At 55.6% G+C, this 20,527-nt stretch overlaps 1 protein-coding gene across 17 annotated transcripts in view; it reads left to right on the plus strand.

Annotated features, from left to right (window-relative positions):
* The window catches only part of DAB2IP (DAB2 interacting protein), a 233,012-nt gene that overhangs the window by 191,433 nt on the left and 21,052 nt on the right, over nt 1-20,527 (plus strand). For 16 of the 17 annotated variants that reach the window (XR_007518794.1, XM_049897217.1, XM_049897215.1 and 13 more), the window contains 5 exons: nt 11,064-11,217; nt 13,125-13,223; nt 14,163-14,717; nt 18,192-18,336; nt 18,427-18,571. Coding sequence is in view for 16 of the 17 variants with exons in the window: in XM_049897217.1 (XP_049753174.1) it covers nt 11,064-11,217; nt 13,125-13,223; nt 14,163-14,717; nt 18,192-18,336; nt 18,427-18,571 (1,098 nt within the window). In the remaining variant the exon portion in view is untranslated. The remainder of the gene's footprint in view (nt 1-11,063; nt 11,218-13,124; nt 13,224-14,162; nt 14,718-18,191; nt 18,337-18,426; nt 18,572-20,527) is intronic. The other variant, XM_049897230.1, reaches the window with a different exon arrangement.

The following is a 20,527-nucleotide window of genomic DNA, read 5'->3' on the forward strand; positions in this document are numbered from 1 at the left end:
CCCTCAGCTCCAGCTTCCTTATCTCCTTAAATGGGGTCTTGGGGGTGCCTGCATAAAATGGCTGTACTCTTAAGCCTACTCTTGGGTGGGGGAGGGGCGGGGGTGTAGCAGGTACAGTTCTCTAGGGTCATTTGGCGGAGAGACTTTCTGAGAGTCCAAATACAGGGAGGAACAGAGGGATCTGCGGGCTGGGTGGAGTGAAAGGGGCATCTTGGAAATGCCTTAGGCCCAGGAAGAAGCCAGGAGCATCCAGAGAATTGCTGCAGAGTGGGAAGGGGCAGAATGCCCAGGGAAGGGCAGCACCTGGGCCCAACCTGGGTGGAACGTGGAGCTGCTAGGGCTGATCACAGGGGCACAGCAGCGACAAATGAGAAAACTGAGACAGAGGTTAATTAACTTGACCAAGGTCTGAGAGCTTTATGTTTGCATGGGCTTGTTTTTAAGGAAGAAGACCTCCTCACCACTTTCCCTCAGTCATCAACCCACATAGTGCCAGGAGCTGGGGCTGGGTGGACAAGGGACTGGTCCCCAGGGAAGGGAGAGAAGAGACAGTTCCCACATCCCATCACCCTAACACCGTGGCCTGCCCAGTCCCCAGAGGCAACAGGGGATGGCCCTTGGGTCTTGGGTAGATGAGGTGAGACAGGAGAAGATGCTGCCTCTGCGTGGTGCTAACATTCTGTAGCGGGCCAGCACGAACTTGAGGAGGCTTCCTGTAGATGGAGAGCCTGGGGGAGTTAGGTCAGCCAGAGGGGAAGCAGCTTTCTCAGGCACGGAAGTACTTGGCTTTCAGCTCATTTGTTTGTCGTTTGCTGTTTTCTCATCACTCACCAGGTTGGGGGTGTTTATGGCCCCTTCTGGGGTGGGGGTGAGGGACTGGTCAGAAACCAGGCCCACACTCAGTGGTTTAATCTGTTTAAAGGGATGCCTGGGCGTGTTCACACATGTGCGGGGGAGGGGGGCACAGACTGAGCTCACAGAGGGAGGAACACCTCAGCCAGGACCTTGAAACATTCTCTGGAATTGTTCTGGAGGAAAGGCTGGGGGAAGGGCAGTCAGGCAGAGGGACAACACATGCGCAGGGCAGAGGCAAAGAGCCCAGGGTGTTTGGGATTGACAGTGGCTGGGTTGAAGCAGATAAACCTGGGGTCAGAGCCCTGGATGCTGTTAGGGGGGTGCTCTTTTCCTGAGGCTGAGGAGGTGGAAGGGCATAAGGGGGTTTTACACAGGGGAGGCTGAGGGTGCTTAGGGTTTGGGGCGTCACTATCCCTAATCTTTCTGAGCAGCCAGGCCAGACCTGGCAGTGTCTCCTGGGGAGCAGGAAGGGGGCAGAGAGCTGTCACCTGCTCAGAAGCAGGAGGGGCAGCTGGCCCTCAACTCAATTTTGATTTGCCTAAATCTCATCCTATTCAATGAGTGTTCCTTGGATTTTCTTCTTTTAAAATTCAGGACACTTTGCTGCTCTTCTGAGGTTTATGAATGTTTAAAAACTGCTTTGTGGTCCCCAAAGTAATTTGACAAGTCTGACAGCTATTGATTAAAAACCTGAAATTATTCAGGCTGCAGGATGACTTGGGGGATTAGATGGAAAGTTTTTTTGTTTCTTCCCTCTCTGCAACGCCCCCCCCCACCAAAAAAAATAAGATGTGCAAAGGTAAATGTGTTCCTGAATGTTTTTTGAAAACTCCATTAGGCCTGCAAAATTGTACTGGAAAGGGTGTGGGTTGGGTATGGTCCAGATGCAGAAAGCTGTCTCTCCCATTCAGAGACACTGGCAACATGCCAGCACCCCTCATTTCTCTGGCCTTTTCCCAACCCTGTGGCCTCAAGTCACCACCAGGCAGCAATGAGGTATTAAACCCAAAACCAAACCAAATCCATTGCCGTCGAGTTGATTCCAATTCATAGCAACCCTATAGGACAGAGTAGAACTGCCCCATGGGGTTTCTAAGGCTGTAATCTACATGGAAGCAGACTGCTACATCTTTCTTCCGCGGAGCAGCTGGTGAGTTCAAGCTGCCAACCTTTCAGTTAGCAGCCGTCAGCAGCTGAGTGCTTAACCACTGCACCACCAGGGCTTGATGAGGTATTACTAATATGCTGTTACTACTAGTAGTGGCAGTGGTAGTAACGGTGGTAGTAGTGGTGTGGTGGTAATAGTAGTGGTAGTATATGGTCTCACATGTTTCTGGAGAGTTGGCACATTGGGGTTTTTGTATGTCTCTTTGAAGAAGTTCAATGTTTGAGGAAACAGCACCCCAAAGAGGGAGGGAACTTGTTCAGGGTCATGCAGCAAGTCTGGGGTCCCAGAGAAGGAGGGGTAGGTCCAAGACCACAGGCAGATTAGTGGCAGAACCAGGACAGGAACCTAGCACTCCCTGGTCAGGCCATCCCTCCCAGCCCTGCCCCATCTTCTCCATAAATTGGACTGCATGAAAGGGGTGGGCCCTTGTTGGGGCACTAGGCATGCAGTGGTGCTTAGTGGCTGTCATAGTTAAGTGCGGGCTGCCACAGCGTTGTTCATTCAGGCAGCATTTATTGGGCATCTACTGTATGCCAGGCCTTGGGCTGCATTGTAGCTGCAGCACATGATGAGCTGCTCTGTCCTTCTGTTTTGATGGCCAGAGTGTCAGCCCTTCTCTTTGCCAGCTCAGTCCTGTAAGTGGGGCCAGCACAGGCTCCCAGACGCAAAGGTGTTTGCTGGGGCTCCAGGGGTAGAGTGAGGGCTGGAGGCCAAGCACCTCCCTGCCTCCCAGCCCAGGACTCAGCATGTGTATGGGGGGGGGTGGGGGCGGGTCACACTGGTTCCTGGTGGCTCTGCTAGGGACCTGCCCCCTTGCCTTGGGCTGAGGGCAGCCCAGGCTGGGAGGAACCACGCCTCCAGGCCCTGTCATCCCAGGAAGCCTTCCCAGGCAGGGCTTCCATCCTCCCTGCCTTTTTAGGACAGCCTGTGCATCTCCAGAGCCCTTGGGGCCACCAGGCGGCTGCATTCTTCTCCCCTCCCCTGGGGCCCCAGCTGGGCCAGGGACAGAGCTCTGGCCTGCTCAGCAGTGGGTTCCCAGGGGAGCAGGGCAAGGCTGGGTCCAAGGAGCGATGGTTCTGCAGGACGCTCTGACGTGGTGCTGCCTGTTTGTGGACAGGATGCTGTTTGATTCCCAGGAGGTCAGCGCCCCCATTCTCACTGGGTCCAGGGACCCATCCATTGTGGGCAGAGATTTCCAACATCGTTCCCTGGACTTGCCTGGCAGTGACAGGCAGGTGCATGGTTGGCGTGTTCTGACCTGAACTGGGGCTTAGGGAGTCAGAAGGTCCCACCAGCCTTCAGGTCGGCACCTCCTTCATGGAGAACAACCTTGTCCAGAATTCCTCCCCTCCCCAACACCCCCCCGCCACCACCCAGGCCTGCTTGTGGCAGTGGCATGGGACCACACAAGGATGTGTGATGGAGATTGGGGCTGGGGCAGAGTCACAGGCAAGAGAGGACAAAGTGGCCCCTCGGTGGGATTTACTGCCCTGTGCCCTTTTTCCCTTCCTTTTACTTCAGGAAATTAAGGGCTCCCCCCACCTCCTCCCCGCCCCGCCAAGGCATCCCAGAATATTTGGTAGATGTTGTTTGTCTCCATTTTGCAGATGGGGAAAACAGGCATAGAGAAACTAAGGCATTTGAGTGATGAGGGGAAAGGGACAGAATAGCATGCGAAGTCTTTATCTTGTCGCCCCAAGTATCAGGAGCTTTACCTCCCTTAGCAATGTCAGCCTTGTTAGCAGCGTGCCCATCATTCAGCAGTGTGGTTCACAGCTCTATACCCCACTCCAGAAATGGTGCCTAGTAGTAAGTGAACAGACTGGAGGACTGGACTGCTCAAGAGGAAGTGATTGTAGTAGCTAGCATTGACCTGTCCTCCTGAGCATCTCACCTGCACTGCCGCATTTAATCCTTAAAGCAGCCCTGTGAGAAAGGTATGTCATTATCCCCACTTAGAGATGGGGAAACTGAGGCCTAGAGAGTTGAATGACTTAATGTATCCAAGGCCACATGTTTTATAAAGAGTAGAGACTAGGCTTCTGCTTATCTCTTGCCTGTTGCCAACTGCAGGTGGCATTTCCGTTGTGTGCACATACAGTGTGTATATGTGTGTTTATGCCTTATCAGACTCCTCCCTCCACTGCCTGCCTAAGGCCTCCCTATGACTGCCTGGCCTCTTACCCCAGCAATCCTTGTTCCAGCCCCCAGCAGTGCAGGTGTCGCTCTGCACCATGTCTAAAAGGCCTCTCAACTGCTAGCATACTTCCAGAGATAGAGTGCCCACTCCCTCTGAAACCTAACCAGCCTGGCCCATTTTGGGAAAGCTGTGAATGAGCTGGCATTGGCCTCTCCTGGTCCCAGCCCAGCCCCCTTGAGATTTGAAGGGTGAACCTCAGCCTCCTCCTTTCCAGGCTATACAACTCTGTTCTCAACTCACCCCGCCCATTACTGGGAACATCCTCACTGTGTCAAAATAGGACTTTCTGATTATCGTGAGTTTTGTTTTTGGGACCACTCCCTTCTTGAAGTAATGGGGAGTTTGTTGAACTTCTGTGCCACTAACCTTTTAAGAGAGAAAAATACGGGGTTGAAACACAGCTCGTGGGTTGGCTAGAAGGCTGTCAGATAAGGCAGTGCCCCAGGAGCCAGGACAATGACCCTGTTGTTCCCGCTGCCCAGCCCCCACAATGAGCTGCTGTTGGGGCCTGGCTTTATCTTCAACAATGGCCTCACCCATGCCCACGGGCCCTGGGTCCTGGGCAGAGGCTGCCCCACTCTGCCCAGCCACCCTGCCCCCTGCCCTGCTGCCTGTGGTGCCCCCGTGGAACAGTTGAGAAGCCAGGTGGAGGTGGTGCCTTGTGGTAGTGACGCTAATCTTGGACTCTGCTGAACTGGGTTCAGTTCCCACTTGGCCATTTGCTACCCATGTGATTTTGAACAAGTCACCTCGCCTATCTGAGATGTGGTACCTCAGGCCCGACGAAATTGTTGTGAGAAAAACATGAGGAGACAGGTGGGAGAGTGGCGCAGAGTGGAGCTTGGGCAGTATGGGTATGAGTGTTATCTTTCTGGAGGGACCAGGGACAGCAGCATGGTGGTGGCATTTGGGCTGGGCTTTGAAGACTGAGAAAGATTTTTCTATGCAGAGAAGTGGAGGGAAAGACAGTACCCTTTCAAGAAACAGCATGGGCCAGGTCCCCCAGAGGGGAGGTGTTCAGCGACCAGGGAAGGGAAGTCTGGTTATTTGCCAGGGTGTAGTGTGAGGCGAGGGTAGAGAGAGGGTACTTCAGGAAGGGCTTGAACACCGCAATGAGGCATCTGGGACTCAATTATTCTGTAGGTTATGAGGGGAGAGAGGAGAAACGAGAGTGATACCTGTCGGATAGAGGAGCATGTGGCGGAGGTGGGGATATGCTGTGGACTAGGTGGGAGAAGGCTGGTGGGACACCACTGCCCCCAGCCAAGACCACTCTCAATTGCAGTGGAGTCTTGGGCAGTCTTACTATCCAGTGGTCTAGGCTCTGTCCTCTATAATCTGGAAATCATGGTGCCACCTCCTTCTGGAGGTGTGAGGATTCTAGGTCATGGAAGATACAGTGAAGGGCCCCCAGTGTAGCAGGCTAGACTTGGGAGGAGGAGAAGGGGAAGCAAGGGCCTCTGGTCCCTGGGAGCTGCTGTGAGGCTAGAGAATGCACCCTTTTTGGGAAGATCTAAGAGGGCTAGGGCCATGGAGCAGGGGCTGGAGGTGCAGCTGCAGAGGGTAGGATGAACTTCCTAACCTTGGGAGAAATGGAGGGAGCTCCCTAAGGGCAGAGCCATTTCTCAGAGGTTCTGGGGTGAGCCTCCCCTTAAGGCTCTTGGGTAGTGGCCTTGAGCAGACTGCTGCCCTGATGACCCACCCTTGGGTCTTCTTTGTTGCTTGTCCAAGGGAATCACTGTCACCAGGGTCTGCAGGGCTCGGCGAAGATTGTCCTCATGCCAGGAGATCCCCCCTGCCTGGGTTTAGCTGACCTTGGCTGCTGAGATATTGGGGTTTTGATCCAGGAGTCCTGAAGCTCTGAATCTTAGAGCTGAGCCAGACCCAGCCCGACCCACAAGGAACCCCTACCTTCAAGGGGACAAACTTCCCAGCCCAGCCTCATGAATATTAGGGTGCTAGGCCCAGGTGCATGGTTGCTATATGCCTGGGGAGTCTGGGAAGGCTTCCTGGAAGAAGGGGCACTGATGCTGGGTGTTTGAAGGTTGGATAGGAAAGGGGGAAGATACTTTTGGGCAGAGGGGGCTACATGTGCCTGGGGGCCTGCCTAACAGAATTGGGACCCCAGTGGTGACTGAAGGGTGGGCCTGCTAGGGTGGGACAGGCAGATGGACCTGAGGCCGGCGGCTAGAATGCCTCATTCTGGGGCTTGAACTGAGTCCCATACGGTCTTTAGAGAAATTCCCTCCTCACAACTCAAAGACATGAGAAATCTCCTCTTCCTGAAAAATCTGTCTTTTTTCACAGTGTGTGCTTATTGCCATATTTTCCATTTCAGGCAAGCATACTTCCTTTTTTTTCAAATAGGAAAATGCCCCCCAAGGTATGGGGTACCACACCTGAAATGTGACACTGGGAGAGAAGACAAGGCTCAGGGTGGGTCACTTCCTCTCTGAGCAGGCCTTGGTTTCTCCTGTTAAGTGGGATGAGGACGGTGTCTGCCTCTTAGGTCTAGTGCAGAGCCTACGGTTGGCCTGGCCAGGCATGCCGTCTCCACCGTGGTGCGCTGGGGCAAGTGTGTGGAGCCCACAGCCCTGGCTTGAGACCTGGTTCTGTTGCAGACATGCAGCCCAGCCTCCCTGAGCCCAGTGTACTTGCACGGCATCCCTGGCAGGATTGTTGTGGTCTGCGGGAGTGATGTGCATGGGCGGAGGTACCTGGTGAAGGCCTTTTGCCCTCCTAGTCACCGCCTCACTGAGGAGATCTAAGACTCCTGTATCCAGAGTCCACAGGCCGGTCAGGGAAGGAAGCCATCATGAGGCTGGGCTGGGTATGGGTGGAGAACATGCAGAGGGAGAGTTTTGGGCCACGTTCTCTCTCACCTTGGCCTGTGGGTGGGAGGGCAGGATCTGACCCAGGAGCTGGGGCCTGGCCGAGGCCCTGTGTACAATGGCATCAGGTCCCAGACTCCACACAGGGCAGCTGTGGGCACAGCTTCCAGACCTGGGTCCTCATCCCAGCAGGTGGCCCTGCGCAGACCAAGTAACATCTCCCTGAGCCCACTTACCTTTCTGTAAAATGGCTAGATGAGTATTCCTGGCAGGGTTGTATGCAGTTGGGATATAAAAGTGACAAGCCGGGTGCCCTGTGCTGACTGGAGGTAGGTGCCTGCGAGTACCTATCTCCTAGGAGTGGAATGGGAGCCAAGGCAGAGCAGGGCCAGCTCAGCTCCTTTGACCTGAGCTTCCCAGGTAGGAGCCATGCCACTCACTCCCTCCACCCCCAAGCCTGAGCAGTCTCAGAGCACTTTCCCCTCCCTCGCCCTCCTCCCTGCCAGGGATGGCTGCTTCTGAAACCCAGAGGCCGGAGGTGAGAAAGGAAAGTGGCCCAACAATGCCCGGTGAGAGATGAGGCAGAGAGGGGTAAAGGCCTTCTTTGGGTGATTGATGGGGCAGGTGATCTCACTCATGAAATGGGTGGAAGTGCTGCAGGCAGGGACTGGGCTGGCTTTTTGGAGGAGGTGGTTCTTAAGCCATGAGGCTGTTCTGCTGAGTTCAGGAAGTGACCAAATGACCATTTTCCCTTCCTGAGTCCCAGCAATTGTGTCAGCCATTCCCACCTTTGACCATCACACCACCACCACCACCTCCACCACCGCCACCAACTCCTCCACCGCCTCCCACCACCACTTCCACCTCCAACCACCATCACCACCACTACCTCCTACCGCCACCCCTTCCCACCATCACCTCCCACCACCACCACCTCCACCTCCCACTACCGTGTCCCACCACCACCACCACCTCCCACCACCACCTCTACCTCCCAACACCGTCCCACCACCTCCACCTTCTACCACCACCTCCACCTCCACCTCCCAACACCACGTCCCACCACCACCACCTCCACCTCCCAACACCACCACCACCACCACCACCTCCACCTCCCACCACCTCCACTACCTCCCACCACCACCTACTACCATCACCACCACCACTTGGCTCTGCCAGGAGGTTCCACTCTGGTATGGTCACAGCAGAATAGCTGCCTCTGGGCCCCAGTGGGTTAGGACCAAGGATGCTGTGCGTTGGGGCCTGATGGGTGGGTGCTGTCTTCTCCCCATTATGAACATGTTGGCCAGGAGGGCTTTCCCATGCCCTGCCTTGCCCCCGATCCTTCTCCCAGTGAGTTGGGGCTGCAAGGATGATGGGTGTGGCCTCTGCTTCACTGCTCCCACCCCCCGTGGAGAAGCCTTTGGGGAAGTGGGGAGGGTCGAGGCTGCCCAGGTGCAGCCAGGTGTGCCAGGCTAATCCAGGACACCTTTAGGCTGGTGAGCTTCTCCACAGCTCTCTGTTCAGCCAGGAACCTTCTAGTGAGGGCCTGGCCAGATGGGACATGTTTGTGAGGCAAGATGGGGAAAAGGAAGAGGGTTCTTCAGCCACAGGCTCCAGGCTCACTCTGGCTGCTTTGGGGCCTGGCCTGGGCCTGCTGGGCTACTGGGGCTGTAGGACCAGGGCCCCTTGGGTCTCTCTGGGCAGGCCAGGTCTCTGAACAAAGCCTCCCTTTCCATTCCCCAAATAACTCCTCAGGCGCCGCAGGTAGAAGGTGGGCCCAGCTCACCAGCTCCTCCCTTTGTACTTCCTGTGTCCCTACCCTACCCACCCTGGCTCCCAGCATCCTTACCTGGCAAGGTTTTCCAGGCCGGGCCAGAAAGTAGACTGATTCCAGCCTGCTGCCCTTGTTTTCAGCCCCTGATGGCAGGCTTAGGGGCTGCAGGTCCCAGCCTGTCCTATGCAGGGCAACCTCCCCACTTGCTGAGGCAGGGTGTCTCTTATACTGAGGTATGAATCCCCATTCTGGGAGGGAGGCCTGGAGTCTGCCCCGTGAGCTGGGCTGTCAGGCCCAGCGGGGGGCCTAATCTCAACCTAGGGGAGACAGACCCACCCGCGGCATTGGTCATTGCCACGATGGTGGTTGAAGTTAGGCCACTTTGGGCAGTTCCCCATGTGAGCCCTGGGGTAGTTTGGGTTTCAGCCTTCTGGTGTGTTCTTACTACGCCCCTCTTGTCCTGTCCATTGTTCTAGAGCTTTCACAAGTCCTGCCTGAGGGGCTTGATTCAGCTTAGGTGATCTGAGCCCTTCCATGTGCGCAGCTTGCCGTGCATGGGTAGGCAGTCAGGAGAAGGTTGCCTGGAACTCCTGGGTTAGGCTGTGGGGGTCCTGATTCCAGCTCTGACTCCATATAGCACCTACCACAGTACTCTACTTGGGGCCGGGGGTAGGGGGAGTTCATATGCACAGAGGGCTGATGCCATGGAGGTTTGGAGTTGAGGGGGGTGGCAGCCTCTGTCAGCCTATGAGGCCCTCTGACTAGAGCAGTTCCACTCATCTCAACTTCTTGGTCCCCAGCCCCCTGGCAGTCATGAAACTGGTATACAGGTATGTGTACTTGGGGGCCAGCCTCTGGTGACCCTGCCTGCTATATGTCCCTCCAGGGCAGGGCCCAGCTCTGAGATGTGTGGTGTTTGGCCTGGCCTAAGCCTGACCTGAGGTAGGGGTCTTTGGTGAGGAAGGGAGAGAATGGAAGACTGAGCCCAGTGATCCCTGCCACCACTGGAGGCCAGAAGTTAAAAGGCAGAGGATGGTGGGGAAAGAGTTCTGTGTGGGCTAAGCTTGAGGCAGATTCCTCACCAGCTCCAGGGGTTTGAGCAGTGGCCACAAGCAAGGGTAAGACTTGCCCGGTTCCCGCTCTCCAGGAGTAATCTTTGCAGGCCCCCCCATGGTCTTCAGTGTTTTCCTCTGTCTTAGCTGTTGGGGGCAGGGAGGTCCAGTAGGGCCCTGCTGTGTGCCGTTGGCTCTGGGAAAGGGGCATTCACCTCTGTAATGAGTAGACTCTACCAGGCACTGGTACAGGTACCACCTCAGGTGCATTGAAGAAACCCAGGTGCAAAGAGGGGAAATGACTTGCCCAGGGCTGCAGAGTGAACAGTAGGCCTAGGTCCAAGGCCAGGTCTCTTGGAGCCAGTCAGTTCCATTTGCGTATCAGGTGGTGTCAGCTACCTCTGCTCTTTGTGCCAAGACCTATATTGAGCCCCCTAACTCTGGCCTGGGACCGTGAGTCCCAGCACGTGGCCCCAGTTGAGTCTCAGGGAGTCTTGGCACTCTGCAGAGACTGCCGCATCCCTTCCATTTTGAACCTCCGTGTCTTCATCAGTAAAATAGGAGCAACAAACACCGCTGCAGCTCTCCTGCCTCGTGAGGAGCAGGTGGAGTGGGATAGTATATGAGAAAGGGCTCTGTTGGCAGTGAGGATCTGGACAAATATTGGAACAGGGTGACTGCGTTGGTCTTGAACAAGAACTGGAGTGGAGAGATGGGGAGGGCCCCAGGTCCCCAGAAGGCTGCCTGGGTCACAGCCAGCTCTTCCCTGTGAGTCTCTGGGACTGCTCAAGAGGCAGGCAGACCCTGCAGGCTCAAGTGCTAACTTTAAACTCCTGGGTGTTTGCCAAATCCTCAGCTGCTTGTTCCCTTAGACAGTCTGAACCACTTACCCAGGGTCCCACAGTGGGGAAGAGGGACTGGTGGGTTTCTGTGACTCCTGCACCACACCTTTCCCTCTCCCCAAAATCTGTCTTAAAATAGGAAGACAGTGAGAGTTGAGAGGAGTGATTGCTTCCAGCTGAGTGGGTCTGGGTAGGTTTCCTGGAGGGGAGGGGAAGGGAGGGGAGTTGGGACAAGGACAGAGTCAGAGTGGGCTGAGGAGGGGAATTGGAACTAACTTGGCCAGGAGGGTGACAGGCCCAGTCTGAATGCCCACGCCCCCCACCCCCCCCCACCCCAGGTCCCATCTGATGCCAAGACTGAAGGAGTCACGCTCCCACGAGTCCCTGCTTAGCCCCAGCAGCGCGGTGGAGGCGCTGGACCTCAGCATGGAGGAGGAGGTGGTCATCAAGCCTGTACACAGCAGCATCCTAGGCCAGGACTACTGCTTCGAGGTGGGTCCCACTGCAGGGGAAGGGGGTACTGATGTTCCCTTCTGATGAGGCCAAGTCTCCTTCCAGATACCCTCCTTGAGTGCTCTGTAGCCTCGGCAGGGGCCAGGCTCTTTGGGACAGTGGTGGGAATCTGCTCATGGCTTGGGCGCCTAAGAAACCAGGACTGGGTGAGCTCGGAAAGGGGGCTTTGTTCCTGCCTTCTGGGCTTTCCTTGAAAACGGACCAGCACTTGTTCTCTATGATAGCAAGTGAAGCTGGGTAGTAGGTAAAAGTGATAGAAGGCTGTGTGGAATTGCAGTAATAGGCCCCAGAGCCCTTTTCTTGACCAGCCCACCCACACCTCCTTGGAGAATTCCCAAGTGCAGTGTTGGATAATGGAGCACCCCTCCCCCACCCTTTTTTTTTTTTTTTCTTCTGGGCCTGTTTCACCTTCTGTACAATGAAAGCCTGAACCTTGTCTGCCCTAACATTCTGTGAGCCAGAGTTTGGGGGCAGAGGGCCAGTGACCCAATCTGGGCAGGGCTATTATAGGGGATTATTCCATTCTCTCCCTGGGGCCCACTCTCCACCCCCAATAGTTATATATAATAAGGGGAGCTCTCTGGTAGAGGAATGAGCCTGTCCAATCCTTCATTATAGGTGGGGAAATGGAGGCTCAGAAGGGACAGGAAGATGTCAGAGGTCACACACCTAGGTTGAGGCCAAGCCAGGACCAGGACTTTGTTGTTTCCAGATGCTCCTAGGAGTTCGTGGTCCGGGGGGTTGGGGAATGGGAAGGGGTTTCTAATAGCTTTTCTAATCATTCATATTTTCTTTCTACCAAGATTCCCCACCCCCACTCTCTGCCCCCCAATAGTCTTGTATAATTAGGGGAGCTCTCTCGTAGGGAGAAATGAGCCTGGTAATGACAATGAGCCATTTGGGGACAGTGTGGCAACCTCCTGGCACCCCCAGCCCCAGGGAGAGAACAGAATGTTGCCAGGCATGTGCCGCATGCCCTGTGACCACTGGGTGCCATTTCTGGTTCCAGATCGTGGCCATGCAGGGCTAGATCAGGGCTCTGACTTCCTTGCCTGGGAAGGGCTGAAGACAAGACTGTCCACAACAGGGGATGCTGCAGAATGGGAAGACCCTTGAACCCCGTGTATGAGCCTAAGTTTCCTCCTAAAGAACCTTTTCATGGTGTGTGGCGGGGGGACGGGGCCAGTGGAAACACAGAGTAGAAGCCACCTGCCTAGAATACTCTCAGGGAGAAGATGTCTAACTCGGGATTGGAGGATGAGCAAGAGTCAGTCTGTTGGGAAGAGGAGAACAACAGCTCCAGGGAGAGGGCCCCAGGGCCCAGCACACCCAGGCAGCCCCATTCTCACCTCTCCAGTCTGGCACAAAAAACGTTTGGCACCTGTTACCATCACTTTTGTCATGTTGCTTGGCAAAACAGAGTTCTTGGAAGGTCTCAGCTGAGGACTGATGTGATCATTGTACCCACCAACTCTGTACCCTTGGTCTGCATCCTTGATACCTGTAGTTCCTGGGTTATGCACTGCCCTCTGACCCAGGCAGGGTGGCCCATCCTTTATCCATCTCAGGGAGACTTAGGTTAGCGTCAGTAAGATGCTTCTCTAGACAGAAGGACCCTGGGGTAGGGGTGAGGACCTAGGACCAGTAGCCAGATGGCTTAGGACTGGGCCACTCTCCTCTCATTGACTTGCTCTGTGACAGCAGATTTCACTTACCACATGTAAAATATGAAATCCAAGGGTTATGATAAGCCTCACCCTACCTCCTTCCTGAGGCTGTGGTGCAGACCTGGCGGCCAAGTCTCCTAAGCCCCCGAGACCTTCCACCCACTGCCTAGCTTTGTTGCATTCCCTTCCCCTGTAGCACTGTCTGTCTGTCCCTCACAGGTGACGACGTCATCGGGAAGCAAGTGCTTTTCCTGCCGATCAGCTGCTGAGCGGGATAAGTGGATGGAGAACCTGCGGCGAGCGGTGCACCCCAACAAGGTAGGCCGGTACCAGCTCTTGCCAAAGCAGGGGGGATTGAGGTTAGGCCTCAGCAGAGCACAGCCTCAGGTGTGCAGAAGCAGGAGGGAGGGGTCTCTGGTGTGGGCTGGGATGGAGGTGGTCATGAAGGCAGGGCCTGAGTATGGTCGGGCTTTGAAAGAGGAGTTAGAGTTGGCAGACTGGTACTATGGGCCTCTGTTGCTTCTATTCTTGAAGGGACAAATTGGGGAAGGTGGGCCAGAGAAATGAGTGTTGGCCGGTTGGGGAGTTGGACCCTGGGGTGCTTCTGCCTGGAACCTTTGTCCCCATTTTCCCCCAGGCCAACTTCTCATTGGATTCCAGCTTATACGTCTGTCCCCATCTAGCCAAGCTTCCCTGGCACAGGCGGTCTCGGTGTCTCCTCAGTGTTCCCACTGCCCCGTGAGCTGTCCCCATCAAGTTGACGAGACCCTGAGTGTAATCACCTGCTGCCGTGTCTGCCTCCCTGGCTGATTTGAGGGCCTGGGCTGAGTCCTGGTCATCATGGCATCTCTAAGGAAGGGGACTTAGCTGTGGTCCCCTCTTAAGTTATTTTAAGGACAAGCAAACTAAAGAAAGCTGGTGAATGGCATGGTAGCCTGATCTTAAAACTCTATAAGGAAGGAGTAATTTTATTCCCATTTTACAGAAAAGGAAACGGAGGTTTAGATTAAGTCAGTTGTCCAAAGTCAGTCAGCTAGTATGAGGCAGCGCAGAGATCTTCCTTGTGTCTGTCAGACCCCAGAGCTGTCCCTGTCCCCCACCCTGTCTCAGGCTCTGGGCTGTCCCCTAAGGACATCACCTTCAGAGGCCCTCTCAGATCTGAAACCTTTCGGCAGGGTGCTAAGCCAGGGGTGAGTGACAGGGGCTGCATGGCCACTCCCAGCTAACCAGCCACCTATGTCCCCTTTGCTTGTGCAGGACAATAGCCGGCGTGTAGAACACATCCTGAAGCTGTGGGTAATTGAGGCCAAGGACCTGCCAGCCAAGAAGAAGTATCTGTGCGAGCTGTGCCTGGACGACGTGCTCTACGCCCGCACCACAGGCAAGCTCAAGACGGACAATGTCTTCTGGGGCGAGCACTTTGAGTTCCATAACTTGCCGCCTCTGCGCACAGTCACCGTCCACCTGTACCGGGAGACTGACAAGAAGAAGAAGAAGGAGCGGAACAGCTACCTGGGCCTGGTGAGCCTGCCTGCTGCCTCAGTGGCTGGACGGCAGTTTGTGGAGAAATGGTACCCAGTGGTGACACCCAACCCCAAGGGCGGCAAGGGCCCTGGGCCCATGATCCGCATCAAGGCGCGCTACCAGACCATCACCATCCTGCCCATGGAGATGTACAAGGAGTTTGCTGAGCACATCACCAACCACTACCTGGGGCTCTGCTCAGCCCTCGAGCCCATCCTCAGCGCCAAGACCAAGGAGGAGATGGCGTCCGCCCTGGTGCACATCCTGCAGAGCACAGGCAAGGTGAAGGTGCGTGTGGGCTCTGTGGCCCGTGGGCTGTGCACAGGGCTTCCCACCATACCGCAGGTGTGGTGGCACGCACTAGATTACTTGCTGTTCCCCCATGTTCATGTTATGTATTGCAGCTCTAGTGAAGGCATTAGAGATATTGGTCACAGCCAGGGGCTCCCTAAACTCAGGAGTTGTGTCATGGTGTAGAGGGCTTTGTACCCCTCCTCCATAGCTGGGGCTGATCACTGAGGCCGGCGGACAGGGATTGCACTTATTGTGGGGGAGTGGGCTTACCTTCTGGTGCCTTCCTCCACTGCCCCGGAGAGCTGACCCCTGAAGCTCTGGGGGAGTGGTTGTGTAGCAGGCTCTTCAGCACGCATGGATCCCACAAACCCCACTAGTCTCAGCAACCTAAACACACATACAAAATTAGGTGCTGAGACTGGCTAAGACAGCCCCCAACAGGATGGCACCCTAGCCTCACCCCACACTCAGACCCATACACACCGATTTGTACATTTAGACTCGCATGATCATCCGTTACAGCCATTCATGGTTATAGCCACTGCCAGAGCCCTGCAGAAATAGGGATTGTCCAGAAGCCATCTAGGCAGGCCCTACTTCAGAACTGGAGGGGCCTACCTCCCCCCCGCCCCCACCTCCCGTCAGCTCCTACTCCTGAAAATGGGCTGAGCAGCACCAGGCTGTGGCACACCTCAGCCGTCACTTGCTTGGTTTTGGAAACAAGTGGGCTCCTTCCAGACCTGAGTGCTTGGAGAAGGTTCCCCATGTCCTACCTACCCAGCTGAATGGAGCATGGTTCTGTGAGCCACAGAGGTGAATCTACCCTTCTTCATCCTACTCTTTTCCCTCGGGGGCAGCTGTCCAAAGGGAATTCAATGGAAGAAGGAGGACTGGACTTGGAGTCCAACCACATTGCATAGACAGCGGTGTGGATTAAGACCTGAGTGGCAGGGGTGGGCAGCATCCTGTGTCAAGGTCCTGAACGCTCTCCCTGAGGTCAGGGAGAGGCACAGGTTGGAAGCCAGGCTTCAGGTACCTAGGGAGAGCCCAGGGGTCCATGGCACCATGAAGGCCATGCTGTCCTTTTATACCTTAGGAGGGAGAGGCCATGACTTGAAGTCCCTTGGCCTCCTTCCTGCCCACCCCTTCAGCCAGGCCCGTGGCCTACGACCTGTTGGACTAGTGGTGTGCGGCAGGTGCAGGGCCAGGGAGAGGAACTTTTTCAAGGTGGGGTCTGTGGGGCAGGGTGGGGGAAGCAGCGGCGCTCTGCTTTCCTAGATGTTGTTTGACTACCTCTTCCTGCCATCCTCAGCCTTCACATTTGACTGGCAAGGCTACAGGTTGAACCATCTCTGGCTGCGCGAAGACTGTCCTTAATTTACTGTCAGCATGGGGGTGGGTAGGAAACCAAAAATGGATCAAGGATGGCTGTGGCCCTTGGGGCGGAGAGGCTTGTGCGGTGCCCTTTTCTGTTGCTGTGCCCTTTCAATATCAGTCCCTGGAGGCTGGGCTGGGCTGGCTCTGAAAGGATCTTTGCTCTTGGCTCACAGCCAAGAGGAAAGACATAGCATGGTGCTCATTGTGGAGAGAGGTGGAAGCCAGCACCTCAGCCTCCCCTTGTGGGCCCTCATTTGGTTAAGGAAGCAATAGGTGGAAAGATAGAAGGTAATTAATTTATGCTGCTGGGGAACTTGGATTTGAGCTCCCCTTTCAGAAATATTTGGGGACCAATCATTAAAAAAAAAAAAAAATTTTTTTTTTTTAATGGTGCTTTTCGTGAAAGACAGGGAGTCTCTGGTGATAGAAGCCCGGGCACTGGGGAACAGGGGCCGTGCAGTTCTACGGTGAAGGCTATGCCTCTCCCTCTGGTCTGGGGCCAGTCATGTGGGCATCTCGATACCTTCCTACCTTTTCTGCAGGCCCCTCTCCTGGTAGGTGGCTTTTCAGAATTCTGTCCTAGGACTTGAAGAGATTTCTCCTTTGCCATTCCCAAATCCCCTCTGTGCAGTGGGAGAAACAGGGGCCTGGGAAGCAAGAGACTTGGACCAGATCCAGCCCTGGTAGCTGTATGGCCTTGGACAAGTCGTCGTCTTGTTCTGTGCCTTACTTTCCCCTCATTGGGTCCTTGCTCTTAGGAGTTTCTCTTCCCAGCACTGGGAAGCTCAGGAAGTAGGCCTGAGCAGGAGCCAATGTGAAGGTTAGGGAGTGAGATGAAGTACTAGTCGCTACCTCAGTGTGTTCAGGAATGGGCTCCTAGAGGCCAGTCTGTAGGTTAGAAAGTGGTCCTTAGGCCTCGTGATCCCCAGGGGAGCCCAACATCTGCTTCCCCAGCCCCTCTTGCCCCTGCATTGGTCAGCCAGGACTCCTGGGCCTGTAGCTCAATTCTGTATTTCAAGAGCCACTTGAGATTTCAGAGTGCCCCGGTTGTGCATATCAGAGTGAGGGATTTCCTGAGCACTAGACACCCTGCCCCATGTTTACGACCTGGCAGGCTCCATGCTGGGTGGTCCTGCCCTCACTGTCACCCTCCCCTGAGTCTCTGTCTCTCTGCCCATCTTCTTTCCTTCTGCCTTTTCCCCAGATCACAAGGTTGGATGTGGGTGTGAGGAGGCCAGGACTCCAAGGGAGGGAGTTGCTGGCTGAGTGGGTGCAGCGGGTTCATTTGACAGCACTCCAGCATCAGGAGGGTGTGGGCTCAGTCTCCCTCCCTAGGGTTTTCCCATGACAGGCACAGTGGGGCCTGGTGGGTACAGCAGTTTAGGAGCTGCCCTCCAAGGACATCTGGAACCCACAGCAGTGAGGGGCTGCTGCCCTGGGTTTGCCCAGTGGCCACTGGCATCACAGCCGTTTCGAGTCCCACACCAGGGTACCTATGAGTGGACATTGGTTCCCACTTTCACCTATCTAAGCACAGGTAGCTTACCACCTCCCAGGCAGCTGGACAGCCTCTGCCTCTCCCTGGTCCTTCCATGTGGGCTGAACAGAATATGTCCTGTATCTCAGTGTTGGGGATCCCATCAAAGTAGCATGTAAATCATGACAGCTATTTGTACCGTGGAGAAACAGCAGCCCCGTCTAGCCTGTGGCCCTGATGGTGGTGGGGGTGAGGGGAGTTCTGTGTGGTCACCCAGCCAGGCCTGGTCAGGGCTGAGCAGGGAGTTGAGCCCAGCTGGTCTGATTGTGATGGTGGAGCTCGTGGGCCATGTCCTATACTCTGGTGCAGGCCTACCTCCCCTGCCCTTGGGTCCAGCTCTGATGTCAGCCAACTCTAGGCACCACCCTCATTCCCTGGCAGCCTCTGAGGGTGGGCATTGCATCTGTTTCTCGCTAGGTCACCAGTAGCCTGGCAATGGAGCAGCCTCGAGGAGTAAGGGCTTCTCCTCTGACCAGGGAGCAGGTCCAGAATTCTAGGGTCCTACCTGCCAGGCCGGCTCAGGTCCCGCTTTCCCCACTCTCCCACCTCCCCAGGACTTTCTCACGGACCTGATGATGTCGGAGGTGGACCGCTGTGGGGATAATGAGCACCTCATCTTCCGGGAGAACACGCTGGCCACCAAGGCCATCGAAGAGTACCTCAAGCTGGTGGGCCAGAAGTACTTGCAGGATGCACTAGGTAGGGAGGGTGCAGGCCAGTGGGTGGGAAGAGGGCAGGGCAGGATCCCCAGGACCTCATGTTGCCCCTCCCTGCCCACCCTGGCCACAGGTGAGTTCATCAAAGCGCTGTATGAGTCGGATGAGAACTGCGAAGTGGACCCAAGCAAGTGTTCAGCCGCTGACCTCCCTGAGCACCAGGGCAACCTCAAGATGTGCTGTGAACTGGCCTTCTGCAAGATCATCAACTCCTACTGGTCAGTGCTGTCCCCATGGCCCCATGGGGGCCTTGTGCTTCGCTTCTTGGGCTTAGTTGCCCAGGGCTTCCCACCCCAACACCTAAGCTCAGTCCTTTTATGTCAGGATACCTGTGGTGTGCCAGGTGCTGTGCTGGACCCGACCAGCACTTGGTGAGGGAGGGTAGTTACAGGTTGCAGCCGCACACAGCTTCAGGGTGGTGGCACTGCAACTAGACTCCTCTGCCTCACCCCACTGAGTGGTTCTGGTCCTTCACGGGCTCTCAGATGTAGGGGAATGCTCCAGAATGTATGCACAACGTGGCTTTTACAGTGTTATAACAGGAAGAACCTGGTTGTGCAGTCAGTCTGTGCATATTTATCAGAGCACACTCTGTGCTGGGGCTGCAGCAGTGGGTGAGGCTGACAGGCCCTGCCTCGGGTGGACAGCAAAACCTGGGCTACCTTGTCTGTCCATAGGAGTTATGGTGCTGACGCCACAGACTTGTGATCAGGCCCAGCATGGGTGCGTGTGGGTGCCTGAACACCAGGCAGGCCTCCTGGTGGGGCTGTAAAGAATGAAGAGAAGGAAGGATTGGGCTTTAAATAGAAGGAGGGTCTGCAGGCTTCTGCTGAGCCCAGGAAGGAAGAGGGCTGTGCAGAGTGGGCTGTACTTACAGAACCGTGATCAGGGCCAGAATCATCCCTAGGAAACTTGCCAGTAGTCCAACTCCCCAGGCACCTGCTTGCTGCTGGGGGTGGTGTGTCTGTGATGACTGGCTGGCTGATGCTGCCAAGTGCAGCCTGATTGTCCTCCAGAGGGCCGCATTGCCCACCTGGGCAGTGGGTTATTGTCCCAGCTTTTATCCTTAGTCTCTGCTCCAGCTTAGGGCTTTGGTTCCTCCACTCCCACCCTCTCTTCAACCCCCCTCCTGACACGACTCCTCCCTTCCCCCAGCCATACCTCATCTCTTTGCTTTGCTTTGGCTTCTTTTTCTCTTACCCTACACCTTGATCTCCACATTCCTGCCCTGCCTGCTTTAAGGTCTTACACCTGGCTCACCTCTGAGGCCCTTCTTAATGTCAGGGGTTGGCTCACCTCTCCTGGGCACTCATCCCTGATCCCAGTGGAGTGGGATGGTGCTGGCTCCGAGTCTGGTTCCTGCACACACTGGGCGCACCCCAGGCAGGGTGAGCATCAGCTCAGGCTGGCCACACTGGTGAGCGAAAGGCAGAGACAGGCCTGCCAGGTGAGGACGGGGTGGCCAGTGCCAGTAGGGTGTGGCACCTTTTGGGCTGGGCCAGAAATTGTGCAACTTTCCAGATCTCTGGGCCCAGGGTAGAGGGGCAACCAGAGAGCCTTGAACTCCCTGGGAACACAGTTTCCACCCCTGGGCTGGGCAGGGCTTTCACCCTCTGTCCCATGTCCCCAGGAGGGGCCACGGACACAGTGAAAACATATCCGTGAATGATTTTCCATTTCCTCTTTCTCGTGTTTGTCAGCAGCACAGAGGCACCTCTTTGTTCCAGACAATGCCTCGTGCAGGACACTAGGAGGGCCCAGGCCAAAGGTTGCCCCTCACTCCCTCTCGTCATTGCCTTGTTGGTTTATCCAGCATTCATCGCAGGAGAGCCTATGGACTGGCTGCTGGGCCTGCTGGGGAAAAGCATTTGGAGTTGACCAAGCCCTCTTTTGGCCTTGAGGTCTCAGCCTTAAGATGACTCCATGGGTTTGGCAGGTCTTGTTCTAGTTTAAGGGTGAGGGCACTGCAGCCCAGGGAGGGACAAGGTCTTTGTCAGATCATCATGACCTAGTGACAGAGTCAGGCACAGGCTGGATTCAGGGAGTACTGGGGTCTGGCTTACGCCAGGGTGGGAGGCACATCTTTCAGGGTAAAAGATGAGAAAGCCACTTAAATATTGGCCAGGTGAGGTTGGCCTGGGAGCCAGGAATCCTGTGTTCTAAGGCCAGCTCTG

Source organism: Elephas maximus, chromosome 9 (genome assembly GCF_024166365.1).
Source record: "Elephas maximus indicus isolate mEleMax1 chromosome 9, mEleMax1 primary haplotype, whole genome shotgun sequence".
Classification (NCBI taxonomy): Eukaryota; Metazoa; Chordata; class Mammalia; order Proboscidea; family Elephantidae; genus Elephas; species Elephas maximus.